Genomic DNA, 22,080 nt, shown 5'->3' with positions numbered 1-22,080 from the left:
GCATTTGATTTGCTAGAGCTGCAGCCTGCCGCATTCCCGTCTTGGCATGGCGGAAAGTCCTAGATCGAACACGAAATTTTACCTAATACCATACATGATACGTGGTACTGAAAACGCCCGATAGTTATCGCGCGGTTTGGAGTACCTAAGGAAGGTCGTAAGGCTGACTGGGGGGAGGTAGGTAAACTACTCCATATACAACTAGGCGCAGCTCGGGGGCCAAGCGGTGTTACCTAGGTAGGTAAGATAGGGATCGACCGTGTTTCGATGTCTTTATTGAATACAAAGTGCCTATTTATAAACCTTGCAACCTGAATCACCCATTCCATGTCGAGGCCGGAAATCCTATCGGTGAAATAACAAGAACAAGAACAAGAACAAGAACAATAATCTACCACATCCGTCTCTGCTCTCGGGTAGAGTCCATGAGCCAGCCCAGAAGAGTCTGCTCGATCGATGCCATCCCGCGGGTATGTCTCCTCAACTGTTCCTTAGTTAGGTGAGTCGACCTGCCGGCTTTGGTGCGATACCAAATTGTGTCCTCCATTTCCGATCGAACCATGGCGTTTAGCAGTGAAACGTGGATTTGGTGGCGCTCACTTTCAGCCGAAGCCTTGGATAGGGACGTGTTGGTCTCGCGTGTCACGAACTCGGGCCAAATAAGCGCCAGGATGTCGTCCAAAGCTTGTCTGAGTCCTATGCTCATATGTTGATCTCTATGTGCCCGGTGCCCAGCTGCGTCTAAAGGCATTTGGGCGAGTGTTCTTTGCCGGCATAAGACACACTCGTCGGCAAGAGCATACCGAATATGCGATCGAATATGTCTCCATCTACACTCCATACAGCTTTGCGGGTCTCTCGCACCTTCGGGGATCGTCAAGGGAAATGTGTCCCGGATCGGATTGTTGCCTTCAACTGGAATCAGGGCCGGCGGGATGGCGTGGCCGCAGCCTTGATATGCCATTCTAAACCCACAAGACGGGCAGACGAGGTCTGATCCTTGAGCTAAGAGGCTCCTGATGCATCGATCGCCAAAAACATGACCACATGCAAGAGCTACAGTCCGTTCGATGTCATGTTTGATATAATCGACAAAGTTTCGATGTAATTCGAGATGTTCCCTTGGGGGTTCGATAGAAGAAGTGAATTCCCTGGTGCTCTTCGAAATATCCAGTTTGCTCTCCTGGCAGATCCCACACACGCTTTCTATGGCCACGCCCTCCGTGTCGCCTTGAGTGTCGAGGAGTTGTTGAAGGTAAGGGAGATAGTTGCTTTTTTGTACTTTCGCCATTGTATTTTGAAAAGTCTTTATCCTTCTGGTATATCGCAAGATGATGTACTTCGACAGAAGCGCACGCGCAGGGACGGCCTGCCGAGTTGCATTTGTATTCTCGCCAAAATAAAACCAAGGAGGTTAGAATTCATGTGCCATGCCGGACAACACAAAGCTTCTTTTTTGACGTATAAACAATTAGGCATAAAGATCACAGGCAGTTCTTTGGGCCACAATACAATCCCGTTGTAATGGGTGCGGGGGGATACTGAATCATGTTTGCGACAATGACGCCCGTCAATAAAAAGCATACAGAATCATAGCCGCCTAATAAATCGCCTAATAAACGGACCGGTGCAGCAACCATCCACACGCAACCACGTCAGCGCGTCGTAAAGTCCGCCACGCTTGTTTAAGTACCTTAGGAACAAAGTTTGTTGCCTTTCACAACCTCAGACATCTAAAGACGGCAACGAACCATTATCTACGATATTTAAAATATTTCGTGCAGAATAGTGAACAGTCTTTAAACACTTCTAAAATCTAGCGATGTAAGTTAGGCTGTTCCTGACATGATTCTTTATTTTTGCCGAAAGTGTCTGCGTCTGCCAATCAACCTACTACCTAGCACTGGTACAGCTTCAAAAGGTGGTACTTTTAGAGTAAATATAGCGGCGGAATGGTTCCTCTTAAATCATCATTACACTTTAGCTATTCCAGTAGTTGCTTCAGGTTTTAACTCTTTTGTTAATATTAGGTGTGCCTTCAAACAGCGCAGCATTTAATACTTACTAAAGCAATTACTCAGTTCCATTCTAGCCGGATAACCAGATCTCTTTACAAGCCAATTTAAGCCTTTCAAAGGTCGAATAAATCCTCATGGAATCCCTAGATTAGGTACTTGTTGCTCCTGAAATCCACCTCTAAATATCTCTACACCAACCACACCCCCGTCTAATTAATGCTATGATTACATCTGAATGTGCGGATTAGGTAAGAGCTTCCAAGTGATTATAACCTCCTTAGATATATTCTCCATTTCATCAGCGTCATATCCCATCTCTTCCAACTCGTCCAGGTCAAAAAGTCTGGAGCTCTCTGGCCCATACATGAGCCAAGGAAGAGGGGACGCCTTCCAAGCCGGGAAGCTCCTAGGTTCCTTAGAACATACGGTCCATATGAATAGCAGTACGGTCAGAAAAGCTAATAACGACGGGAATGTGATCCATTGCCATTGTACCCTTATGCAGGTAGCATAATGGAAAACTTGGCCAACGGCGGGCTCCGAATAGTTTTTGTCCCCATTAGTCCGAATATAAGTAGTTAAGGACTCGGATATGTTTGCAAACATATCTTGAACGTGGTTGAAGTCGATACGACCATAGTCATACATAAGTTTTATAATATCCGACCCATCGAAATTGCTAAGAGTCATGCCGTATTCAACGTCATTTACGCCAAATCCGCGTAAGGCACCTCCGAAGTGTGCGCCTATAATAAAAGGTCCGAAGCTGGATACAAAACCCGCATCCATGAAATATAAACACTTCCGGGTAAGAAGTGAATTAGTCATATCCATAGTTGATGATTTACTTGAACCAATATCGAACGAGACGTTGTAAGGAAGCCAGCGGTGGGTTTCGTCAACAACATACCCATAGCCTCCTAGTGTACTTTTGTCTTGGGGCGTAAGGCATTCAGTATCTATAATACCAAGCCCTCCGTGTTGTACAGGATCTTGGCCCCATACCACATCGTCTGATTGAGTAATTAGGTGCTCAGTAAAGCGGCCTGCTTTTACCGTGGAATTATTTATCCTTACACATGGTTGGACTGTACAAGTAGCCGCGCCGTATCCCCTACAGCTCCATTTATTAACCGAAGTCCCGTTTTCACAACCCTTCATAGTTCGTCCGGTGGACATGTCAACATGTCTATCAGAGAATGACGTCTTTCCAGCGAGTATCTTGACTGTCATTCTCTCAGGCCTTTTTGGCCTTTCAACGTCGTCGTAACTGTCAGCAAAGAGGCTCATTTTAGCTACTTCGACTCCATTCGGCCCGTAACTCTCGTGAGGAGCAGACTTAGAAATGTTGATTGAATACGTAACGTTCAGACGCGAGGGCCCTGTTTGATTGTTTATCGAATAGATTCCCTCAGGAAGACTAGATTTAATTATGATCGTTTCATTGTAATATGGCTCCACGGTTGAATTTTCAATAGGAATGTAAGTCGTGTCAATAGTAATCTCATCCGACGTATCTTCACAGTGGCTGCAGTATCCCAAAGTGCCGTAAGAACTTGGAAATGAGCAATTTCCAGTTGCGCAGTCGGGATATAATCCGTTTCCTAATTTTCCAATTCCTTGTGAAATAGCTGCGTCAATATCACGACCAAATGTTGGTACCTGAAGCTGATCATCAAATTGGTTTGTACGAGCCAATGTGGCTATTTTATCAGCAACCACCGTACTACAGTCGTAAAGGCCAATAAGCTGCTGGATAAAAGGATCAACGCCAACAGATAGAATAAAAAGAAGTCCACCCAAAGCCGTTAAAGGCTGACAAAATCGCTGCGCCCAAAGCAACTGTAGTGATCCCCATGGGCCTTGGCGCGCATTATCATATCGAACGAGGTCATAAATCGGACGCCCCTTGGAGAACCAACCCCATTGAGCCTGGCCGATGCACGAGGCAGCCACGAATGTTAGGCCAGCCTTTAGTATCATGGAGTAAATCGAAAGCAATGTGTTCACAGATACCCGAAGCGGCCATTGAGGCAAAGACCGTCCATCATATGGATATAACGTAGCCAGTATAACCAAAGGTGATGCTAACACAAGAACGCAGGACAGAATCTCCCATTTCCAATACTTCCAAGTATTTGATAAGACCTCAAGCTTAGAAACCCCAACACGTTGACCTGAAGTCGTGCGTGAAGGAATTTTATGTAATTTGGGACGACCTGTCAAAACCCGTCTGTATCGACCGAGTGTGGTTTTTAAATGCTGGTGGTTGGGCATTGCACTTTGGCTGAAAGGTAGTTGGTGGCTTGGAGGCCTATCTGGTTGTGAATTCATAATGAGCTATGGTAGGTCCCGAGCACGAAGTATTAGAGAGAAGTAGAAGCTTTAGGATAGTTATTATAGATTATCCGAGAATAATAAAAACCTTTTATTATTATAAAATATTGAGTTTATGGCTTAGGGGTACTGTAGTATAATCGGGTTTCTCTTTGTCTTAGACATAGGGGGTACTATTCTGGTCGATAATAAGGTACTGTGCCAGAATAGCGTCAAAATAATAGGCGCAGTCTCTATTAATAATTATGCTGGTAGGTGCGCCACCTTGTTTGACGTTATTCTACATATGTGTTTGACTACTGTTGTGTAATGTGGTGGCGGCAACGCCACGGCATAACTGCTTCAGCTATTGTTTAACTGTGCTTTTTTTGTTTATATTCTATAATAGTATTATGTTTAAATCTAGGAGTCCAGTAATCTTGAACACGGAAAAGGGGTTCTCAACCTCGTCCTTAATCATCTCTCCATCGTCGTCAACGCCATCCTCCAGGTCGTTGGGGGGGTCTGACTTATTATCAAATCATTGAAATATTTAGAGACAGCTTAATAAATGAATACTAAGAGTAGGTACATACAGCCTCTGGTTCTGGCTCTAGGTCACGCTTCACCGGCTCTTTGCTGTCGCTCTTGCGATTGGGTTTACTAGCACACTATCATTTCCGGTCAGCAATTTTCAAAACTTAGGCCCGGTGCTTAGGACTATGCTATAAGGATTAAAATTCCTCTTGACTTCTAGGTACGCAAATAATTCCGCCTCCTCCAAGGCAGGCATGCCCTTCAGAGCGTCGGCAAAGGCTAACAAGAGGGGTTCGATCTTACATGGCAGAGGCTCCGTGCGGAACATATCTGTTCGACACTCCTCCTCTTCCTCGTTTTCCTCGTCCTCAAAATACTCTTCGTCCATCTTGTCGTCCCGCTCGTTGGGGGCGACAGGAGGATACTGCTGCTCGCGCGTGATCTCGAAGCCGCCGTCAGGGTGGGGGTTATCGTCGCGCGGTCCGACGAAGTACCAAGTACCATCGGGACACCAGGGATGGAACTCAACGCGCAGACGTTTCATGCGGGACCATGTCACTGGGGCCCGGAATAGATCGGGCTTCAAAAAGGCGCGCAGGTCGAATTGCTCAAGATGTGATGCTACAGTTCGCAAACCAAGTGAGAGAGGATCGGCGTCGTCCGGACGGACGAGATCCGGCATCTCGATGCTCTGGTCCTCGTCGGCATAGAAAGCATTGGGTTTCCAGAACCACAGGCGCGCTGCGGCTAGCGAGGTGGACATATGCTCGTGCAACTCCCGCACCGCCCTACCGAAATAAGGCCGTCTTTGTGGATATATCCATCGACGTCTTCTGTTTTGCTTAAACTGTCAAAGTCATTGAGCGCCTCAAAGAGGGCGTGGATCTGGGAGGAAAAACTCGAGTTGATGGCTTCGAACTCGGCTGGAGTCTCGCGGCAGGGCAGAGGTGATTCTTCCGGGTTGAGCAATAGGGGCATGTTTAGGTTGTAGACATAGTCTCGCAGCTCCCGCCAATGACGAGCATCCTCGAGCAGGGAATTTAAGATGGTTTCTTTAGTCCTAGCCGCAGCCATGATGATGATGATAATTATGATAATGATAGAGTCTGTAGATAAAACACTCGGAAGAAGGGTAAATATAAAGAGGCGATGACACATGTGTCATTTAGCAAATTCCTGGTATTACGGGGACACATCGATGTCTAGGTCGAGAGTAATAGTACAGGATGTTCGGTCTTTTTCCTGGATTCACTAGAAAGAAAGTTGCGAAACTTGAACTGTTCGTTAACCAATACTGGGGTAACGCAAAGATGTGATAGCTAGCGTTAGTATGTGGTGATTCGTATATCCATTCAGCATAGAATAAATCACACAAGTAAGTTCTGAATATATAAAACTACCTCTTAGGTACAGCTAGTTGTCGTATCTCTTGAGGAATAATTAAACCCCCGCATAATCTTCTCAGCTTTATTTCCATTTCTCCTATATGTCCGGAACGCCTTATTTGGTTTATTTGTTTAGATATTGTTCTACACCTTTCTTTATTGAATGCGCAGTGGCCAGATGACGGAATAATGTAACAGTCGGTGCTTGTAGCGCAATGGTACGGAACTAGTTTCGTGGTGAGTAAATTATGATAAAGGCATTCATTCGGTCCTGCAATACACTCATTGTCAGGGTAGTTTGTAACATAGGTGTTGTTCTTCGCATTGTCCTTGTGTTACGGTAATGTGGTGCTTACCTGCCTAAGGTACAATATATAATAGAATCTCAGCTGAACATTTTCCTACCAGCCATCACAATTTCCCAAACCAACAATAGTAGCACATTGCAACTCGTATTGTCCACCCTTTCCAGAAATCTATTCAAGCGTAACGCAACGTCAATCTCCACCATCCTTCGCCATGTGGACTCATATTTCAATTCCGTATTTCGAGATCGAGTACGCCCGGGATATCGATAAGGTTCTGAAGCATCTCTTGCGAGTCGAAACCAGTCTTTCCGAGAGTACCATGGAGGCCCTTATGGATGTTGAATACGAGGAGTATATCAAGGACGATATCCGTGATGCCAAATGCGCATTGATTCTACTTCTAGGTGTAAGGGAGGAGTTTAAAGACGATCCCATCGCATTTAGAAACATCGAAACATCGATTGCGAAGCTACGGAAAATCCGAAGAGATCTGCTAAATATTCAAGTTAGGAACTCCAGATTAAGAAGGGCCTCGGGAACTAATGACAGATACTTTCCACATATCTAGATTAGTAGTTTGATTTCCAATCCATTACATCTTAATAAAAGCATTCTATTGTTCTTACTTAGGGCATAGTTAAATATGGAAACATATGATACGATATTGAGGTAAATGTACGATGTAAAAGACTGCACTAGCAAGATATCGAGTTTACCGCTGGTGCTGAATAGATGAGCTTGCATAAATCTAACCCCTACGTCTCTTTTACATCTTATATTTTGGAGAATAATAAATATTGAGTTGACTGAGTTGACTGAGTTGAAATATATTGACGTAATAGTTTCTAAACATAAAACTCCGTACTATTACATATGCATCTACGGCTACTAGTAGAAGTCTTATACTACGCCGGATCAGATATTTCAATTTCGTTTCAACTGATTGACTGTCTCTTCTTCCGTCATTAAGCTTGAATATATGATGCATCTATTTACCTATACAGCTAAGTTTGCGCTTAGGGAATATATATACTACTTGACATATAGCAAAGTAGAGTTTACATATTTTCCAATATGCCGTAATCTCACCCGGATTGTAACTATAGGGAGTCACACGCCGTAGATCCTTGGTAAACTAAACCTCATAATCACTCTTATTGGACCTTGGTTCGGATGAAAAGCTATTCACCTGAATCCCCATTCCGTGGCCGAAAGAGTGACAACCATCACAACTGGGAGGTGAATTACTTAGTGAATAGTCACAAATGACTGTAAAGTTACCATTATTCCTAGGTAAATAGCAAGTCGCTATGTTATTGGTTATACGAAATAGCAGATGAATAAGGAGCCAATCATGTTGTGACCCAAACCAACCTGTTCCTGCGTCATTGGCGTCAACGTTGAAAGAGTCTTGAGTCGATACCCAACGTCGGCACCACCATGACCGCAAAGTTTATAAATGGTGCGGCGCGGCAGATAATAACGCAGAGTCCATGCCACGTAAGTGACAACAAGCGAAGACCATGATCCATTCTCTCCTGCGTCCTGCCAATAGGGACGCTTTTAACGAGCATCGCTGCGCATGAGACCCAGTGGAAACAGCGTCATTCTATTCGCCCCTCGGCATCGTAGGAACCATCGCCGTTGCGGAAAATGCCTTATACACAGCCCAAGCCCTATATCCATACTGCGGGAAGAATACAAGTCAAAAACGCTCGGCCCAACGCTATGGAAGAACGCCACGATAGCGCTGCCGACTCCGGCAGCACCCTATCCTTCTACGCTACTTCTGGACAGAGCCCACAAGCCACCACTCACCCTCAAATATGGATGTTGCGCAGAGATCCAGAGCTCGGAAGTGATCGCTTCTCTAAGCGGGAATCTGTTGTGATCCGGGACAGCGTCGCATACCCCTCCGAATCTAGCTTCGAAGACACAATCATCAAGGGCACGGCGCAGACGGGTCAGCGGAACCCAAGCAAGCCGCGGCTGATCGACCTCGATCGTATACGGCGTAAGATGCGGAGCGCAACAACGCGGCGCGGGTCGCAGCGGAGCACCGCGACAGACACATCCACCTTGTCGCTAGGGTGTTGGCTTTCCGATATGCGCCCACCGGAGCAAATTATGCTTAGCCCCATAACCAGCCAGCGAGCTGTAACGGAGATGTATCACGCAAGCCAGAGCGATATCATGCTGCACTCTAGAGCTCGAGCCTCTTCCCTACGGGAGGAACAGGAAACGACGTTGCGATTTCAAAATGGAGCACGAGGCGGGCAATCTAGCGAGACTGTTGGGAACACTCCCTACGAGAGCGAGCTATCAGGTTACACTCTGACACAAAATAGTCCCCAGCCCAAACATAGTTTCATACGCGCGCTGTGTTGTGTGCTATATTGATTCGGAATACTAGAGGCCCTAGCTAGGTTGGTGGCATTGGAGCCGGCGAGCTCCGGAGTGTAAATACATATACATATGCAAATCGAGAGGATGGTGTAGGTGTAGGCGTTACGAGGCGCTTTCTTTTGAAAAGTTTGTCAACGGGCTAGAGTTATTTGTCAAGAAAAGGGGGATGTCTACTCTCGATGGGTGAATGGTGCGACTGTATTTAGTACTCCGAGGCGTACCCGGGGATAAAAGGGGTATACGGCGTTGCATTTGATGGTCCTAGCAGGCTTGAAATTGAGAATAAACTAATACGAACAATGGACAAGATATTATTTCGAGCTTTCCCCTTTCCATACCATGTCGTTTCCCGACCCCGAAGCTGGTCTTTGTCGCCTTTTCGCCCAGTTAACGATAAACTGAATATCTATATCGTGTTGCTCCGCCGGCACATACATCCACCTATTATTTTCTGCACTCCACCCTCTGTTTGGGAGGTAAGCCTCCAGCATGTAATAGTTGTCTCTGTGGAATGGAAAGTCAAAGCTCGGCGGTCCGCTCTTCTCTAAGAACAAGTCCGAACCCGATTCCATGTCTTCTTTCGACATGCGGAAACGCCGCCTCTTATTACCCTTGTTCGCAGCGTGACGACTTATGGACCTCGTCGTCGAGTCTAAGTGAGCTTCCAAAAGCCGTGCGTGCCACAGTGGACTGCACAGAGCTTTGCGCACAATAGCTGCATTAGACGCTACCAGATTTTGATTCCAAGCTGGATGCTTGCCTCGTGGGATCATAGGAATCGGCTCCCCAATATCCAGATTTCGCTGCCAGTGAGCAAAGTCGACAATTAAGCAGAGCGCCGACCATCGCAATAAGCATGTTAGACAGGTGCAGATTTCCGCAGGATTCGGAGATTGGATGTGTTGATAAGGCTTCTTATGAATGATGAGGAGCTCCTGTCGCTCGGGACTTTGAATAACCGCGTGAATGCTGGGATCGATATTCTCCATAAGTACGGGCAATCTAAAGCATTTATCCAGGCAGACGTAGCGCCAACTAGTGATAGCTCTTGAAATCCGGTGATCCTGTTGGGTAATGAACTGGTGAAAGGCTCTACTAACTCGTTGTAGATTAAAAACATCGCTTGGGCGAAGTAGAGCCAATATATCTAATACGAGCTCATAAGGCAAGCTCAAGAGATGTTGCGAATCGCGACTGGGTTTTTCTACTCTCTTTGCCTGTTTTTTCCGAGCCCTCTCGGTACGTTTCGAGCGAAGGGTGAGGGCTTCGGTCTTATCCTCCAGCTCGCCCAATTCTTCATCTTCGGATACCTCAACTTTCCGCATGATGTGCTTTAGATGTTAGTGTCGATGCAGTCTATGATTCCAAAATCGCTTATCCTTCTTTTGTCTGTATGTGGGGGATGATGATCACGGGATTGAATGTCCATGTGTGTACTTCGTATGAGTGGAAGCTTGAAGCCTTGATCTTCGGAGTTAGGGTAAGACAATCTTATTGCCACAGGTACCTGCGCTATTCATAAGTCGCATATTTATTAGCACAATAAACTCAATAATGTCCTATGCCTAGTTTACAAATAATCAAATTTGAATTCATTTAATTGAGATGTATGATGCATTCAAGTCTTAGCATCGTCTGATATTAAGTTGCAGTATGTAAGGATAACATATTGATATATTCCGTACTTCCTTCAAGTTCCTTGTAGAATCGAATGGAAATGTCAATTATAAAAGTGGCAAATTTATAACATGAAGCAGTGTAAGGATTACTATCGGAGCTTTAAAGAGCTTCGGGTATAGAGTAATGTGCATGCTACAGCCGAGGGGTTGCTTTCAAATATCAATCTCAGTTTCGGGTCCAACGTGAGCAAAACATTCAAACTTTCTCAACAACAACAACCCGATTCTACTTAACTACCAAGAGCTTCGTAGCTAGAGTATCTGCACTATGGCTATCTTCCACGTTGTCATGTTCAAATTCAAAGACCTTATACCCCAAGAGGAAGTCAAGGCGGTGAGAAATCCAGAGTAAATGAAAGTTAACATAGATGCTGAGGGACTAACGTTGTGTTTAGGCTTGCGCCCGGATGCTGGCTCTAGGATCGAATTGCATCCATCCCACATCGCAGAAACCCTATGTAAAGGTACATGGTGGAGGAAAAGACAACAGCCCTGAAGGAAAGCAGGTAATATCTCGCTTTTATATCGTATCTCTCTTATTTGCATAAAAGCTTTTTTCCGGCTGACAATTTTTTGCAATGTTAAATAGCTTGGAATGACGCACGCATTCGTCTTCGAGTTCGAGTCGGACGAAGACAGGGCGTATTATCTTCACGAAGACCCAGCTCACTCGGAATTTGTTACGAGTGTTATAAACTTACTCGACGAACTTCAGGGTGTCGATTTTACCCCTGGTGAGTTCTAAGTCTTGAGACTTGAGATAGAACATTGAAGCAAGTGAGATGGCAGGATGGAAGCTTTGGGGCTTGTGGAAGTCGGGGGAAAGCGGGCTGGCGGGCGGGTGGAGGCAGTATGTAAACGAAATGACGTCGATTTGATTGGTGTCTAGCGAAAAGTGGAAAGGCGCGTACGCTAGAGCCAATTAAGATTAATTACAGCCCTACGTCATCCCCCACTTTACTAGCTTTGCTTGTGGATTATGGATCCGATGCTAGGCCCCACTTCACCTACCGTACTGTGTAATAGCTGGGGTTTGTATTCCGTAGGTACCTAATTAGCAGTACAAACGTTCACTACAGACGCGCAGGAACGGAACAACCAATGTTCATCATTCAAAGTTGTAAAGTTGTAATCTACGTGACCCGATTGTTCTCTTCTACTACATACAGACAAAAGAATTGCTCGCCATCATCTCCGATTGAGGTCCTATCTTCATTACCACCACCGTTAATTAAAACAAAGAAAAACAGTTTTCTTCATCTTGATACCCCCACGCTAGGTACCTCTTTTCCATTTTCGCGACAAACCACCATCAGCCCATATTTTCAAATCGTCATCAACCACATCCTAGCTTCGCAGTAAGGCGCGCGTATTACGCGAAACTTAACATCACATCCGTTGCCATTGACATCTTTTAGCTTAACATATACGAAGATAAGCAAACATGTCGCAACAACAGACAGCTCCCATGCTCATCAATATCCCTCCCCCACCATCTAATCCGGACACTCCAAGCGATATGCCGTACGTTTATCAACATCAATCTTCCTCTATACCAACTACTAACTAGAACAATCTACAATCTACAGTGGTACTCCTACCAGCGCAACTACATCGCTCTCAGCCCTATCAACCACCGCTATCAAGGATGGCCACCGAGGTAACGCCTATCACGGTCTCGCAGGTTTCCGAGGTCACCAACACCAATCGTCCACAAATAGCCTCGAAGCCGAGCGCGCAGATCGCATCAGTCGCCTTGCGGGCCTCGAGCGCGTATCTACCATACGCGCCCCGAACCAACAGCAGCCCGGCGGCAGCCCCGCCCAGACCACCGCCACAACCGCCGCGCAACAGGCAACCGCCCTTACACCCGCGTACTTCGATTCGAACGGGCAGCCGACGGCGATGACTAAGATGAGCACGGTTGGCACTGCGTCCGCGACAGGTAGTGTCGGGGCGCGGACGACCACGGAAGCGGGCGACCGGTTCGGCGAGGAAGACGAGGACGAGATGGACGCGGAGCTGACGGAGGTCGATGATGACGGCGATGGTATTAGCATGGATGTGGATAGTACGTCCGGTGCTATGGATGAAGACATGGCGAGCCGTTCGGTTAGTGGCTTTGAGGACCGCATGAGCGACGATGGCACCGCGAGTCTCGTCGGCTTTGGCGAGGGCGCAAATAGCACCGTTAGTGGCCCTATCTACCACAGGAGGCCGCTGCCTGGCGCGGCGGGGATCTGGGGTCTGGAACGTAGTAGTTCGGGACTGAGCCAGGAGGCTGTTACGGCTCGGGGTCGAGAGATACGCGATGCGACCGCGAGCGATACCCCTGTTAGTGCGACGGCCGCGGCCGAGACACGGCAGGCGAAGTATGTGGATGGCGTTGCTGTAGATGGCGGCGGACACGTTGGTACCTCGGATGACGACGTGTTTGTCGATACTACGACGCGCGGGCCTATACCCGTTCAGCCGGGCCAGCCGCGGACAAGCGCTCTTAGAGAAGGCGTAGGCGGTCCCGCAGCGCGAGAAGCGGCAGAACGTATCGTGCGAGACCGTCTCGACGGCGGCGAAGGCGGGCGCGCTCCTATTCTAGGGAACTCGAAGGACGGAGATAAGTTGGGGAAGTTCTACTTCGAGGAGAAGAAGTAGGATTAGACGTCAAGATGGTTCGTTACCAATCACGTGGGCTGGACTTTATGGTTTTGTTCTATTGCTCTGTATGTCTTGTTATCACCACCTATGCTATGGAATTTTATCGGCGTATTAAAGGGAAAATCACCGAATCGACCTAAGATAGGATGGTGGAAGGTAGAGGATGGATCAACTTCGACTAGTTGTCTCACGGAGGAGACATACACACCGTAAATGAGTGTGTAGTAGACTGAGGAGGAAAAATCCAAGATGGAGGATGAACTGTCTTGATTAGGGCTTAGTCCCATATGTTGTATGTTATTTGAGTGTTTACTACAGGCGCGTAGTTGCGTCCTCAACGCAGATTTACTTTTCGATATTATTCGAGGTCGACCATCTTACATTCTCTATGCACTTCTACCTCTAATGTCAGTGGCCTTAGGAGTCTATCACATCATATCCCCTCCCTATTTTGATTTTTTTTTTCGTATATAAGTTATTCCTATAAAATTAAGTTACTTCTACCCCCTTATACAATTGTAATATCAACAATCTTCGATAAATCTATAGCAATATGTCTTGTATCGAAGTTACCGGCTGCAGTAAAGTCTTCTCCATCCATCGCCCCGTGAAAATAGCAATCGCCAATAAACTCATACGTTGACGGTTCTTCATCAGCCTGAGCGGTAGGCCCCGAGCTGCTTTCCTCCCCTGTCTCTCCTGCTTGCTGAGACTGAGATTTAGGTCGTAAGACGTACGGGAAGAATCCGCCAATAGCAGCTACGATAATATCACCTTCCCGCGTGCCACTATCCGTGCGTTGATCTGGGTTCTGCCCTGGCATATCACCTCTTATAGCCCGGGCAAGTATAGGCGCGGTTTCTGGGGACCGCTGGTTCAGGTACTGCTGGAATCCCTGCATTAAAAGGTTCTGAAGGGGGTCGCTCATCAACTGACCGAGATTCGCCCTCACATCCCCTTCCTCGTCCTGCGGTTCTTTGCCTACTAAGTTGTTGTCGGCGGCTACCACATCCTCGATAGCAGTCATACCGAACCTGCCGCCCGCAGTCCTAAAGAACCGGCGTCCACAGGCGTTACTTAATAATAAGTCCTCAAAGGGCTTGGCGTTGTCGCATCGAGGTACCAGTGCCAGTAGCTCGGGTGAGTTTTGTATGCGCGCCGCGTTCTCGGGCGTCTGTAGGTCGACCATGGTGCAGTCTAGAGCTTTCAATATGCTTTCCTCGGCTATTAAGCTATCAAAGTGCACGCCTAGAGAAGACGGCGGTGGCAGTCTCTCCCGCATGGTTGCGCCTGTCTGGTCACTCCCATTGAGGAGGATCGCGCGCCAGAAACGCTCGGTTCTTTGGGCAAGGGTTTCGTTATTGGATGTTTCTGACGGGAGGTTGTTGAACTCGGTGAAGCACAGGCGTCGGAAGTTGCCCCCGTTGAATACTACGGGCGAGACATGCACGATGCGATCTAGCGGTCGCACTTGAAGATGCACGGCATTGTCTTCGGCGGATACAGTGATAGGTTTCCTGAAGCGGTGAGGGACAGCCTCCCACCAGAGACGCATGCCCATATTGGGATTGAAGAAAGAGTTGCTTGTGCATTGAGGCGGCGGGGCGCTGAAGTCGGGAACCCAACTCGGTAGTCCCTTTAAACGTTTTGTACATGGTGGGCGTTCGCTGTACCATAACATAAAATCCTGACGTTCTAGTATGGAATAACGAGCAACCTCGGTGAATACCTGCTGTGCGGTCTTGGAATGGTCGATCTTTGGTAAAGGTTGGGCACCAGCTCCATGATGTCTAGTGCGCGCGGACGGCGTTACAACATGCAGCATTGAAAAGACGTTTTCTCTCGGGTCTTTGGAGTCGCAATCTCGAGCAGTCTGGATCATAGGTAACAACTCGACAGCCTCGCCCAACCGCTTCTTACGCGCAGCGACCTCGATCTCGTTGGAGATTTGGAAGCCCTTCAAAACATGAGGTAGGAACGGGACCTTGAAGAACTTGAGCTGGAAATAGACCATAGCACGAGTAGCGGCGATATAGGCATCCCAGGGAATGTTGCTTCGGCCACACACGACGATAGGTGCCTTCGCAAGCACGATGTCGGCTATGGCTTGTACAGAACACCAGTACTTCGAGCCGAAAATGTCGTAGATATTACCCCAGTGACGAAAGTTGAAGGAATCCAGGTCGTTATAGGGGCAGCTGAAAAGATGATCCTTGATTCCGGTCATTTGCTGCGGTGTCGCTTGAGATAGCCTCATATCAGGTCCAATTCCAACGTGCCGGCAGGCTTCCCAGAAGCGACGCGCCATCTCATGAATAGTTTCAAAAGCCTTAGTTGTAGATTCCCCATCGTCTGGACCTAGCCAACATAACGTTCGCTCTGCGTTTCCCAACACGAACCGCTGCACGTCGGCTTGGGCACTGCGCTCTTCGACGGTGCGGCTTACAAGGACGTCAGCCCATATGGTACGCTGCCTCTCTTTGCGTCTAAACATACGCAACGCACTTTCGAGGTGATGGGGAATATCCTGATCCTGTCCATCGATTGAGATGGTCATCGTTTTGTCGGCAGGAGGCGGTGGCGGGGCACTCCTTCGTGTGGGCACGGCCGTGACGCTCGAACGATCATAGGATATACATTCATACGAAGTATCTTTCAACGCCGCCTCCGTGAGAGTGAGTTTAATAGGAGCATCCCAATCAGCAGCCGGCTGTATGACAGCAAGCTTAGCCGTTATATCACGAGGGTCTAACAGCGCTGCGAATGGGTTGTTAGTAGCCATGCTGTGAGATGCTCGCGTAAATCTCAGTTTTGTAAATCTTGATCTAGGGATGATGATGATTCTTTTAACAATGCTAGAAACTCTGGACAATATATATCTAGAGTTATACATTCTTAGAGATAGATATAAGAAGTGGTTTGTTTAAAGAATTCATGTGAATATCCTGCCTAATAAGTTTCTCCTTTAAACTAGGTAACCAACTACCTCCTAAACCTCCAAACACCTAACAAGATGTTGGCTGGGCTGTTGGGTTACATATAGGTGTACTTGCGTCTACGCCGCAATTGGCTAACTAAACTAGGCCTGTAGCCTGGACCAACCTACGGATCCGTACTCCAACTCCAAATCCATATCTCGCTAATGTTGTTATTGTTTAGGTACTTTGGGTAGTAACTCGCGAAGGTATAAGCTTGATTGGCTTGACTGCTTGATTAATTCGCATAACAACTTATCGTACCTTAATAAGATACAGTCTTCCCTTCCCCTGTTTTCTTATGAACGGGAGCCCTTAAAAAGCCCCTAACACCGATCTTTATAGTTGGTACGCTAAGCCGAAAGAGCGGTTTCAGCCATGCAAACGCGAAAACCAAAACATTATTAACATTACAAATTCAAAAGCTCATCATGAAACTCTCAATTTCCATCCACTCTCAAAACTATACAATTACCATTACCATTAATACACGATCCTACCACTTAAGCGTGAATAGCTACTTGGACCTGAGGATAGACTTGGACCATCGACTGATATAGCTCGGGATGATTCCGCATCAACACTTGCGGCTCCCACGCCGTCGCCACGAATATCGTGTCGATACCGCTGCTTATCGGCGTAGTGAAAACGTTGCAGATCTGCAGACCAATGAGGAACGCAAAAGCCACCACAACTATTTATACCAAGTTAGTATGTATTAAGAGCGATGCCATATGAAAGCAATGTGCATTCGCAGTAACATAAATGTTATGAGCCGTATGACTTACCAGGTGTGTATGAGCCGTCAGCATTGTATGATGGATGCGTGAATACCTGATACTGTGTGAGCAGAGCTCGTGAGCTAACTTTTGAGAGGAAATCTTACAAGATATAGATAAGCGAGCAAGCTGGTCGCATAGCCTACGAATGTCGCGCCCATCGAAAGGACAGGACCGATGAGACATTCGTTAATAAGAGCATCGATACCGCGCTGCTTAATCATGTTCCAGGTATCCTTAGCAGAGGCGAAGTAAGACTTTCCGTACAAGGCGATATAAGAAAAAGCATAGCGATTGAGGAACTGGACCGCCCAGTCAAGGATCCCAATAATACATCCAAGAATGCAGAACATGATAGTTCCAAGAATGTTGCCCTGAGCGGCCTCATTCTGTCGAGCAACAGAGCAAAGCTGTCTTAGAAAATTGAGGATAGCGACGAGTAAGGAGCCTAGGGATATGGAACCGAAGCTATATGTAAGTGCACGTTTAAGACTGCCTCGGGTTGCGCCTTTGGGGAGGTTATACGGGTGAAAGTACCAAGAACCGTAAACTCCCGAGATGGTGGTATGAATGGTATTTTTTAGCCACTCCGAAATCCAGTACATCGCAAACGTAATGAAAACAAGCAGGCCAGTGACCTTGGCGGTGCTGCAGCCTCCGGCTCCCTCTGCGCAAGCAGGGTTTTGACCGGGCGAAAACTTTGCATACACGGCGACGAAGGTCACAGAGTACCATGCGGCGAGAGCAGTCGCGCAAAGACCACCCAATGCGCTAACTAGATAAACATGGCCGTAGCTCTTGGAGACATCAACAGCCGTCTTGAGCATCAGAGCGCTGAACGGAATACGCGGGATCCAAGTCTACATCAACCGATAAGTAAAATAGAGTTAAGAGTAGCGACGGTTAACTTACGATAAAGGCGAAGATGAGGAAGGCTACGAACATCAGATATACGATGCCGCCGGAGTAGTAGTGCCGGGAAAGCATGTATATGGCGGTCACGAGGCCGAAGACGATATTGAGAATACCACTATATTTACCCGCGTTAGTTTCATATCCCTTTTTGAAGCTTCAAGAGCTGATACTTACGTTATCCAGATGAACTGCTTGGGGAATTGGCGGGCTAGCAGTACGTATAGGTAACTGAAGACGGTGGCGACACAAAGGCAAAAGACAAACAGAATAAGCGTATTCGTATTAAGACCGACGTTTGACCCAGAGTCATAGATGCCATCGCCTTGGAAATGTTTCGCGGAAGCTATGGTCTAATTAGTCCAGAGGGAATGCAACGGCAGGTATCACGAGAGCATGGTATTCACTAACCGTAGCCATTGATAGAAATCCCGGAGACAGCAACATAACCCGCGACAACAATGAGGAACTAGCAAGTAATAATTAGAGATGCGTTGGGCATTCGGGGTAGAATGTTACACACGAGAATGCCGGCCCAGATGTCATTGTACTTGGGACGCTCAACCTTGAAGGCTTGCTCAAACATGGGCTTCTCGCTACCATAACCATTCACTGGGTTCGGACCTGGAGCTGGGGGTCCCTGCTGAGCATATTGAGGTTGCTGGTACTGATTGGGCGGCTGTTGTGTATTGTAATAGTAAGAAGCAGCCTCGCCGCGCTCTTGATTGTTCGCCATCGTAAGATGCGACGTCCGGTCTATTACCTGGGCAGCTATAGCCTAATTACAACGTAATAGTTTAACAATCCACCGGAAAGAAACAATTTCTACAGAAGTAAAGCTGTTGTCGGCGTCGGAGCAAAAAGGTCAAAGAAGTGTAGTCGCAGGAATGAGAATGCCGGATATCCAGCAACCTGAGGTAAGATTGGCATCACAAGCCCGCTAGCATAAAGCTTGTGAAAGCTCATTTCAGTAGTGCAAGTGCCAAGATAGTAACAGCTACTTTTCACTTCTACATAAACTCTAGAGTGTGACAAGCCTTTTCCGTTTCTTAGCAAGTTCGACTTTATACAGTCTTTCATTGGTGCCTTTTTGAGTCAATGGCGTCACTAACATCCCACCAAAACTGCAAGATGCAAACGCACGAAACAACAGCGCAACTTATTGGTATGTTTCGTATTACGGGGACATGGCAAACGATTAAATCTTAAGAATAAATAGTAGCTTGAGACTTATTTTTTTGACAATGATTATGAATGCCGAATTTGATAAGATACTGTATTGACCTTCGGTAACCACCATATATTTACCTAACAATGAATCACTTTGAACTTTGATGCTTACCTCTTTTACTTGTACATGCCAATAACTTACTACTTTTGAATTATTAGATATAATTATGCTCTCAACTCCAATACACCATTCTATATTCATCCTCAACTTTAGCGAGAGAAAATGAAGGCTGTGATAAGAAGCAGCTAAGCACAATGAAGCCAATGCCAAGGAAATGTAAATGCTTGGCGCCGTGCTTAACTGACGGCTATGTGGCTACCCTAAAGACTTAAGCTTCTGTCAACAACTGGGGAGACTACCGTCAAGCATAGATCGCTGTGTAGAAGTTTCAACGGAAAGGCTAAGGAGTTAAGCTGCAAAATTCAAGAGAATTCGGAGCTCCCCGAGGAGATATGGCCTCGTGCTTGTGAGAAAGCGCATAGCAGAACTAAACTGATCTATACATCCTTACTATTACATATAAGGCTCTCGTGTATTAGTGTCATGACGAGTTCCAAAGGCTGACTGGCTATCTGGATCATAGTAGAACATCTGTTCTATACCCATGCCTCGTAAGGGGTAAGAAGTCATAACCCCAACTCGGCGCTTATACCACTGAGCGCGAGCATCCGACTTCATACAATCAAGCAATCGATCTTGAAGCCTTGTAGTTGCATTAGCCAGTGGCTATTGACATTTTGATCCAGTGTGCTGATGAACTTCCCGCCTAGAGCACATTCATCTGTCACTAACCCCCTAGTCGCTAATGAACTATCTCTCATCCGCCATATTTCCACAAGAGTTTCCATCGTCGATGTAAGCATCCCCCAAGGACAGACGTCCCTCATATCACGTAGTCGATCGATCACCCATGTCCTACGAGACTCATCCGCCGTTTCCACACCGGTAAGGAATATAGGCCAGGTAGCGAATTTAAATAGAGGAGTATGGGATGGGACGAAGGAAAGGTGATGCAGAATTGTAGTAGCTAGGTCAGCGGTACTAGACAGGGCGGGAAAGCTTTTACCCTCGCGGTGGGGACTTTGGTGTGGTAGTTCTGGAGCAACTAAGAGGATATATAGGAAGACAGCAGCGCGGTAAGTAGCAGCGATGTGTCTTCGATGGTGTAGCTCAGTCTCGTCTGCATAACCGACAACTGCTGCAATCTGCGCACATACTTTAACAGCCCAAGCGTCGCTATCGAAAGCTTGAACCTGATCTAAAAGTGAAAGACAAGATTGCATCTGCTTGTCACTCAAAACACTGGTCTCGTTTGATCTGATATTCCTTGCTAGCTGCGATGTTCGATAAATGGCGTACAGCAAACTGGAAGGGCAGCTATGATAACTGTTGGCCTCGGTGCGGAGAAGGATACGAAAGATTTCAATATCATCCCCATCAAATGCCGAGGGTACCGTTACGAAGTTATTGTTAGATGGTACAAGAGAGTCAAGTGCACTACTCCAGATATAATAAGCTATAGAGTCTGAAGCAATGTAATCACGAATGCTTAGGGGCTGGGAGGACGTCGCAGGACGATGCACGAATGGTAGCGGAATAAGCGCATCATACGCCGTAAAATCTGGACTAAAGCCAGGATCTTCTTCTAGCTTTGGTCCTAATTCTATTGGGTTTGAAGGACTAGATGTCCGCATGCGAAGGAGTGTACCGACGAAGTTCATGTGAGCTCGCCAGCCACCCTTCCCCGAATCAACCAGCGCAAAGTTGACGAAAAAGAGCACAGCAGCGAGCAGTGCGTCTCTACCTGCATCATCGTTCTGAATGTCGCCAAAAGCCTTACGATGCTCTATGACATCTTGTAAGGATTTAATAGCTCTATGCCGCGCATGTAAGGCATCTACTAGGGAGTCGGCTGCGGGCCGCGGGCTTTTGTGCCATCGTGCAGCATTGCAGAAGTGTAAGGCGGATGCCGCAATGATGATTTCCCGAAGAAAGGGATACTTGTGAGATATGGGAATTAGATCTCTAAATGGATTGGCACCACGACGGGGCGAATCATAAATAATGAGATCTTGACAGAAACGGGTAGTGTCTAGATATTGTTAGGCTGGCGGTGAACAGCAGTGGGGTTATATACATAAGTTGGAATGAGACTTACAATAATTAAGATAATGTCGTGATGATGTGTTTAAGTCTTGGAACAGTGGATCTAACAATGTGAAATTGGGAGAACAGAGTCTAGTATGTTGAGGGAATACCACATATTGGTCATCGTATGCCGGATCGTCCGGTTGGAACTTGACATGCTCCCGAGTTTTAGGGGTGGAGTAGACCGAAGACTTTGCGGATATTCGGTCTCCCGGCGTCTTATTGTCAACCCATTTATACAGCTTTCCGTATCCAAGGCATTTTTGTCCGGTGCTCGTACATTTATGGCACACGGGGACAGATCGGTCACATCGTAAGCGTCGGCTCCGGCAGTTATGGCAAGCCTTTGGCACAACCATGAGGTATGATTAGGCGCCGAAGCCGTAAAAGAGACGTGAGTGACGGTACCTAAAGTAATAGTGATTGTTTGAATGAATAACGGGTGCTACCAGATCAAGGGTATTAGATCTGACGGGGATCTGTGGTTTGCTTCAAGGTCTAAGTGCGGTCTTGAATAACAGTCTCCCCTTGATCTTGTCAACTCACATGTATGTGCTTGGCGTCTGACACCGTCTTGCTGAGAAATCAGAGATCTGAAAATGGACCCTTGATGACTTTCCGGAGTTATGTAATAAAGCGAATAAGAAACCGACGATGTTTGGCCAATGAAGAATATTATTTGGATATTTTATTACAACATAATTTGTAAAAAGTCATTTAGCAAGTGGAGT

The 22,080-nt window shown here is 46.8% G+C and overlaps 9 protein-coding genes across 9 annotated transcripts; 3 read left to right on the top strand and 6 right to left on the bottom strand.

The window, feature by feature from the left end:
• Positions 1 to 391: 391 nt before the first annotated feature.
• Positions 392 to 1,291, bottom strand: F4817DRAFT_360183 (uncharacterized protein; the record flags this gene model as incomplete). The annotated part of the gene is made up of 1 exon (XM_049306243.1): positions 392 to 1,291. The coding sequence occupies one exon, from the start codon at positions 1,289 to 1,291 to the stop codon at positions 392 to 394; it is 900 nt and encodes a 299-aa protein (XP_049157037.1).
• A 952-nt stretch (positions 1,292 to 2,243) lies between these two features.
• On the bottom strand, positions 2,244 to 4,001 carry F4817DRAFT_318018 (uncharacterized protein; the record flags this gene model as incomplete). Its single annotated transcript, XM_049300881.1, has 1 exon — positions 2,244 to 4,001. One exon carries the CDS (start codon positions 3,999 to 4,001, stop codon positions 2,244 to 2,246), a length of 1,758 nt encoding a protein of 585 aa, XP_049157036.1.
• A 3,830-nt stretch (positions 4,002 to 7,831) lies between these two features.
• On the top strand, positions 7,832 to 9,122 carry F4817DRAFT_188489 (uncharacterized protein). Its single transcript, XM_049298440.1, has one exon. The coding sequence runs from the start codon at positions 8,218 to 8,220 to the stop codon at positions 8,962 to 8,964; it is 747 nt and encodes a 248-aa protein (XP_049157035.1). The 5' UTR covers positions 7,832 to 8,217; the 3' UTR covers positions 8,965 to 9,122.
• On the bottom strand, positions 9,123 to 10,547 carry F4817DRAFT_188488 (uncharacterized protein). The gene has a single exon (XM_049298439.1). The coding sequence runs from the start codon at positions 10,293 to 10,295 to the stop codon at positions 9,282 to 9,284; it is 1,014 nt and encodes a 337-aa protein (XP_049157034.1). The 5' UTR covers positions 10,296 to 10,547; the 3' UTR covers positions 9,123 to 9,281.
• A 20-nt stretch (positions 10,548 to 10,567) lies between these two features.
• On the top strand, positions 10,568 to 11,767 carry F4817DRAFT_344281 (stress responsive A/B barrel domain protein). The gene is made up of 3 exons (XM_049304127.1): positions 10,568 to 10,983; positions 11,045 to 11,155; positions 11,239 to 11,767. The coding sequence occupies exons 1-3, from the start codon at positions 10,918 to 10,920 to the stop codon at positions 11,392 to 11,394; spliced, it is 333 nt and encodes a 110-aa protein (XP_049157033.1). The 5' UTR covers positions 10,568 to 10,917; the 3' UTR covers positions 11,395 to 11,767.
• F4817DRAFT_188316 (uncharacterized protein) lies at positions 11,745 to 13,450 on the top strand. The gene is made up of 2 exons (XM_049298438.1): positions 11,745 to 12,173; positions 12,239 to 13,450. Exons 1-2 carry the CDS (start codon positions 12,094 to 12,096, stop codon positions 13,299 to 13,301), a joined length of 1,143 nt encoding a protein of 380 aa, XP_049157032.1. The 5' UTR covers positions 11,745 to 12,093; the 3' UTR covers positions 13,302 to 13,450.
• A 362-nt stretch (positions 13,451 to 13,812) lies between these two features.
• Positions 13,813 to 16,086, bottom strand: F4817DRAFT_318011 (uncharacterized protein; the record flags this gene model as incomplete). The annotated part of the gene is made up of 1 exon (XM_049300880.1): positions 13,813 to 16,086. One exon carries the CDS (start codon positions 16,084 to 16,086, stop codon positions 13,813 to 13,815), a length of 2,274 nt encoding a protein of 757 aa, XP_049157031.1.
• Positions 16,087 to 16,294: 208 nt separating this feature from the next.
• On the bottom strand, positions 16,295 to 18,925 carry F4817DRAFT_344276 (DUF580-domain-containing protein). The gene is made up of 7 exons (XM_049304126.1): positions 18,494 to 18,925; positions 18,382 to 18,439; positions 18,148 to 18,316; positions 17,971 to 18,088; positions 17,166 to 17,918; positions 17,068 to 17,113; positions 16,295 to 16,973 (listed from the first exon to the last, which is right to left on the bottom strand). Exons 1-7 carry the CDS (start codon positions 18,704 to 18,706, stop codon positions 16,783 to 16,785), a joined length of 1,548 nt encoding a protein of 515 aa, XP_049157030.1. The 5' UTR covers positions 18,707 to 18,925; the 3' UTR covers positions 16,295 to 16,782.
• Positions 18,926 to 19,230: 305 nt separating this feature from the next.
• Positions 19,231 to 22,052, bottom strand: F4817DRAFT_344273 (fungal-specific transcription factor domain-containing protein). The gene is made up of 2 exons (XM_049304125.1): positions 21,360 to 22,052; positions 19,231 to 21,293 (listed from the first exon to the last, which is right to left on the bottom strand). Exons 1-2 carry the CDS (start codon positions 21,706 to 21,708, stop codon positions 19,876 to 19,878), a joined length of 1,767 nt encoding a protein of 588 aa, XP_049157029.1. The 5' UTR covers positions 21,709 to 22,052; the 3' UTR covers positions 19,231 to 19,875.
• Positions 22,053 to 22,080: the final 28 nt, after the last annotated feature.

Source organism: Daldinia loculata, assembly GCF_022478755.1.
Source record: "Daldinia loculata strain CBS 113971 unplaced genomic scaffold F4817scaffold_41, whole genome shotgun sequence".
In the NCBI taxonomy this organism is placed as follows: domain Eukaryota; kingdom Fungi; phylum Ascomycota; class Sordariomycetes; order Xylariales; family Hypoxylaceae; genus Daldinia; species Daldinia loculata.
This window is presented reverse-complemented; position numbering and strand designations above follow the sequence as displayed.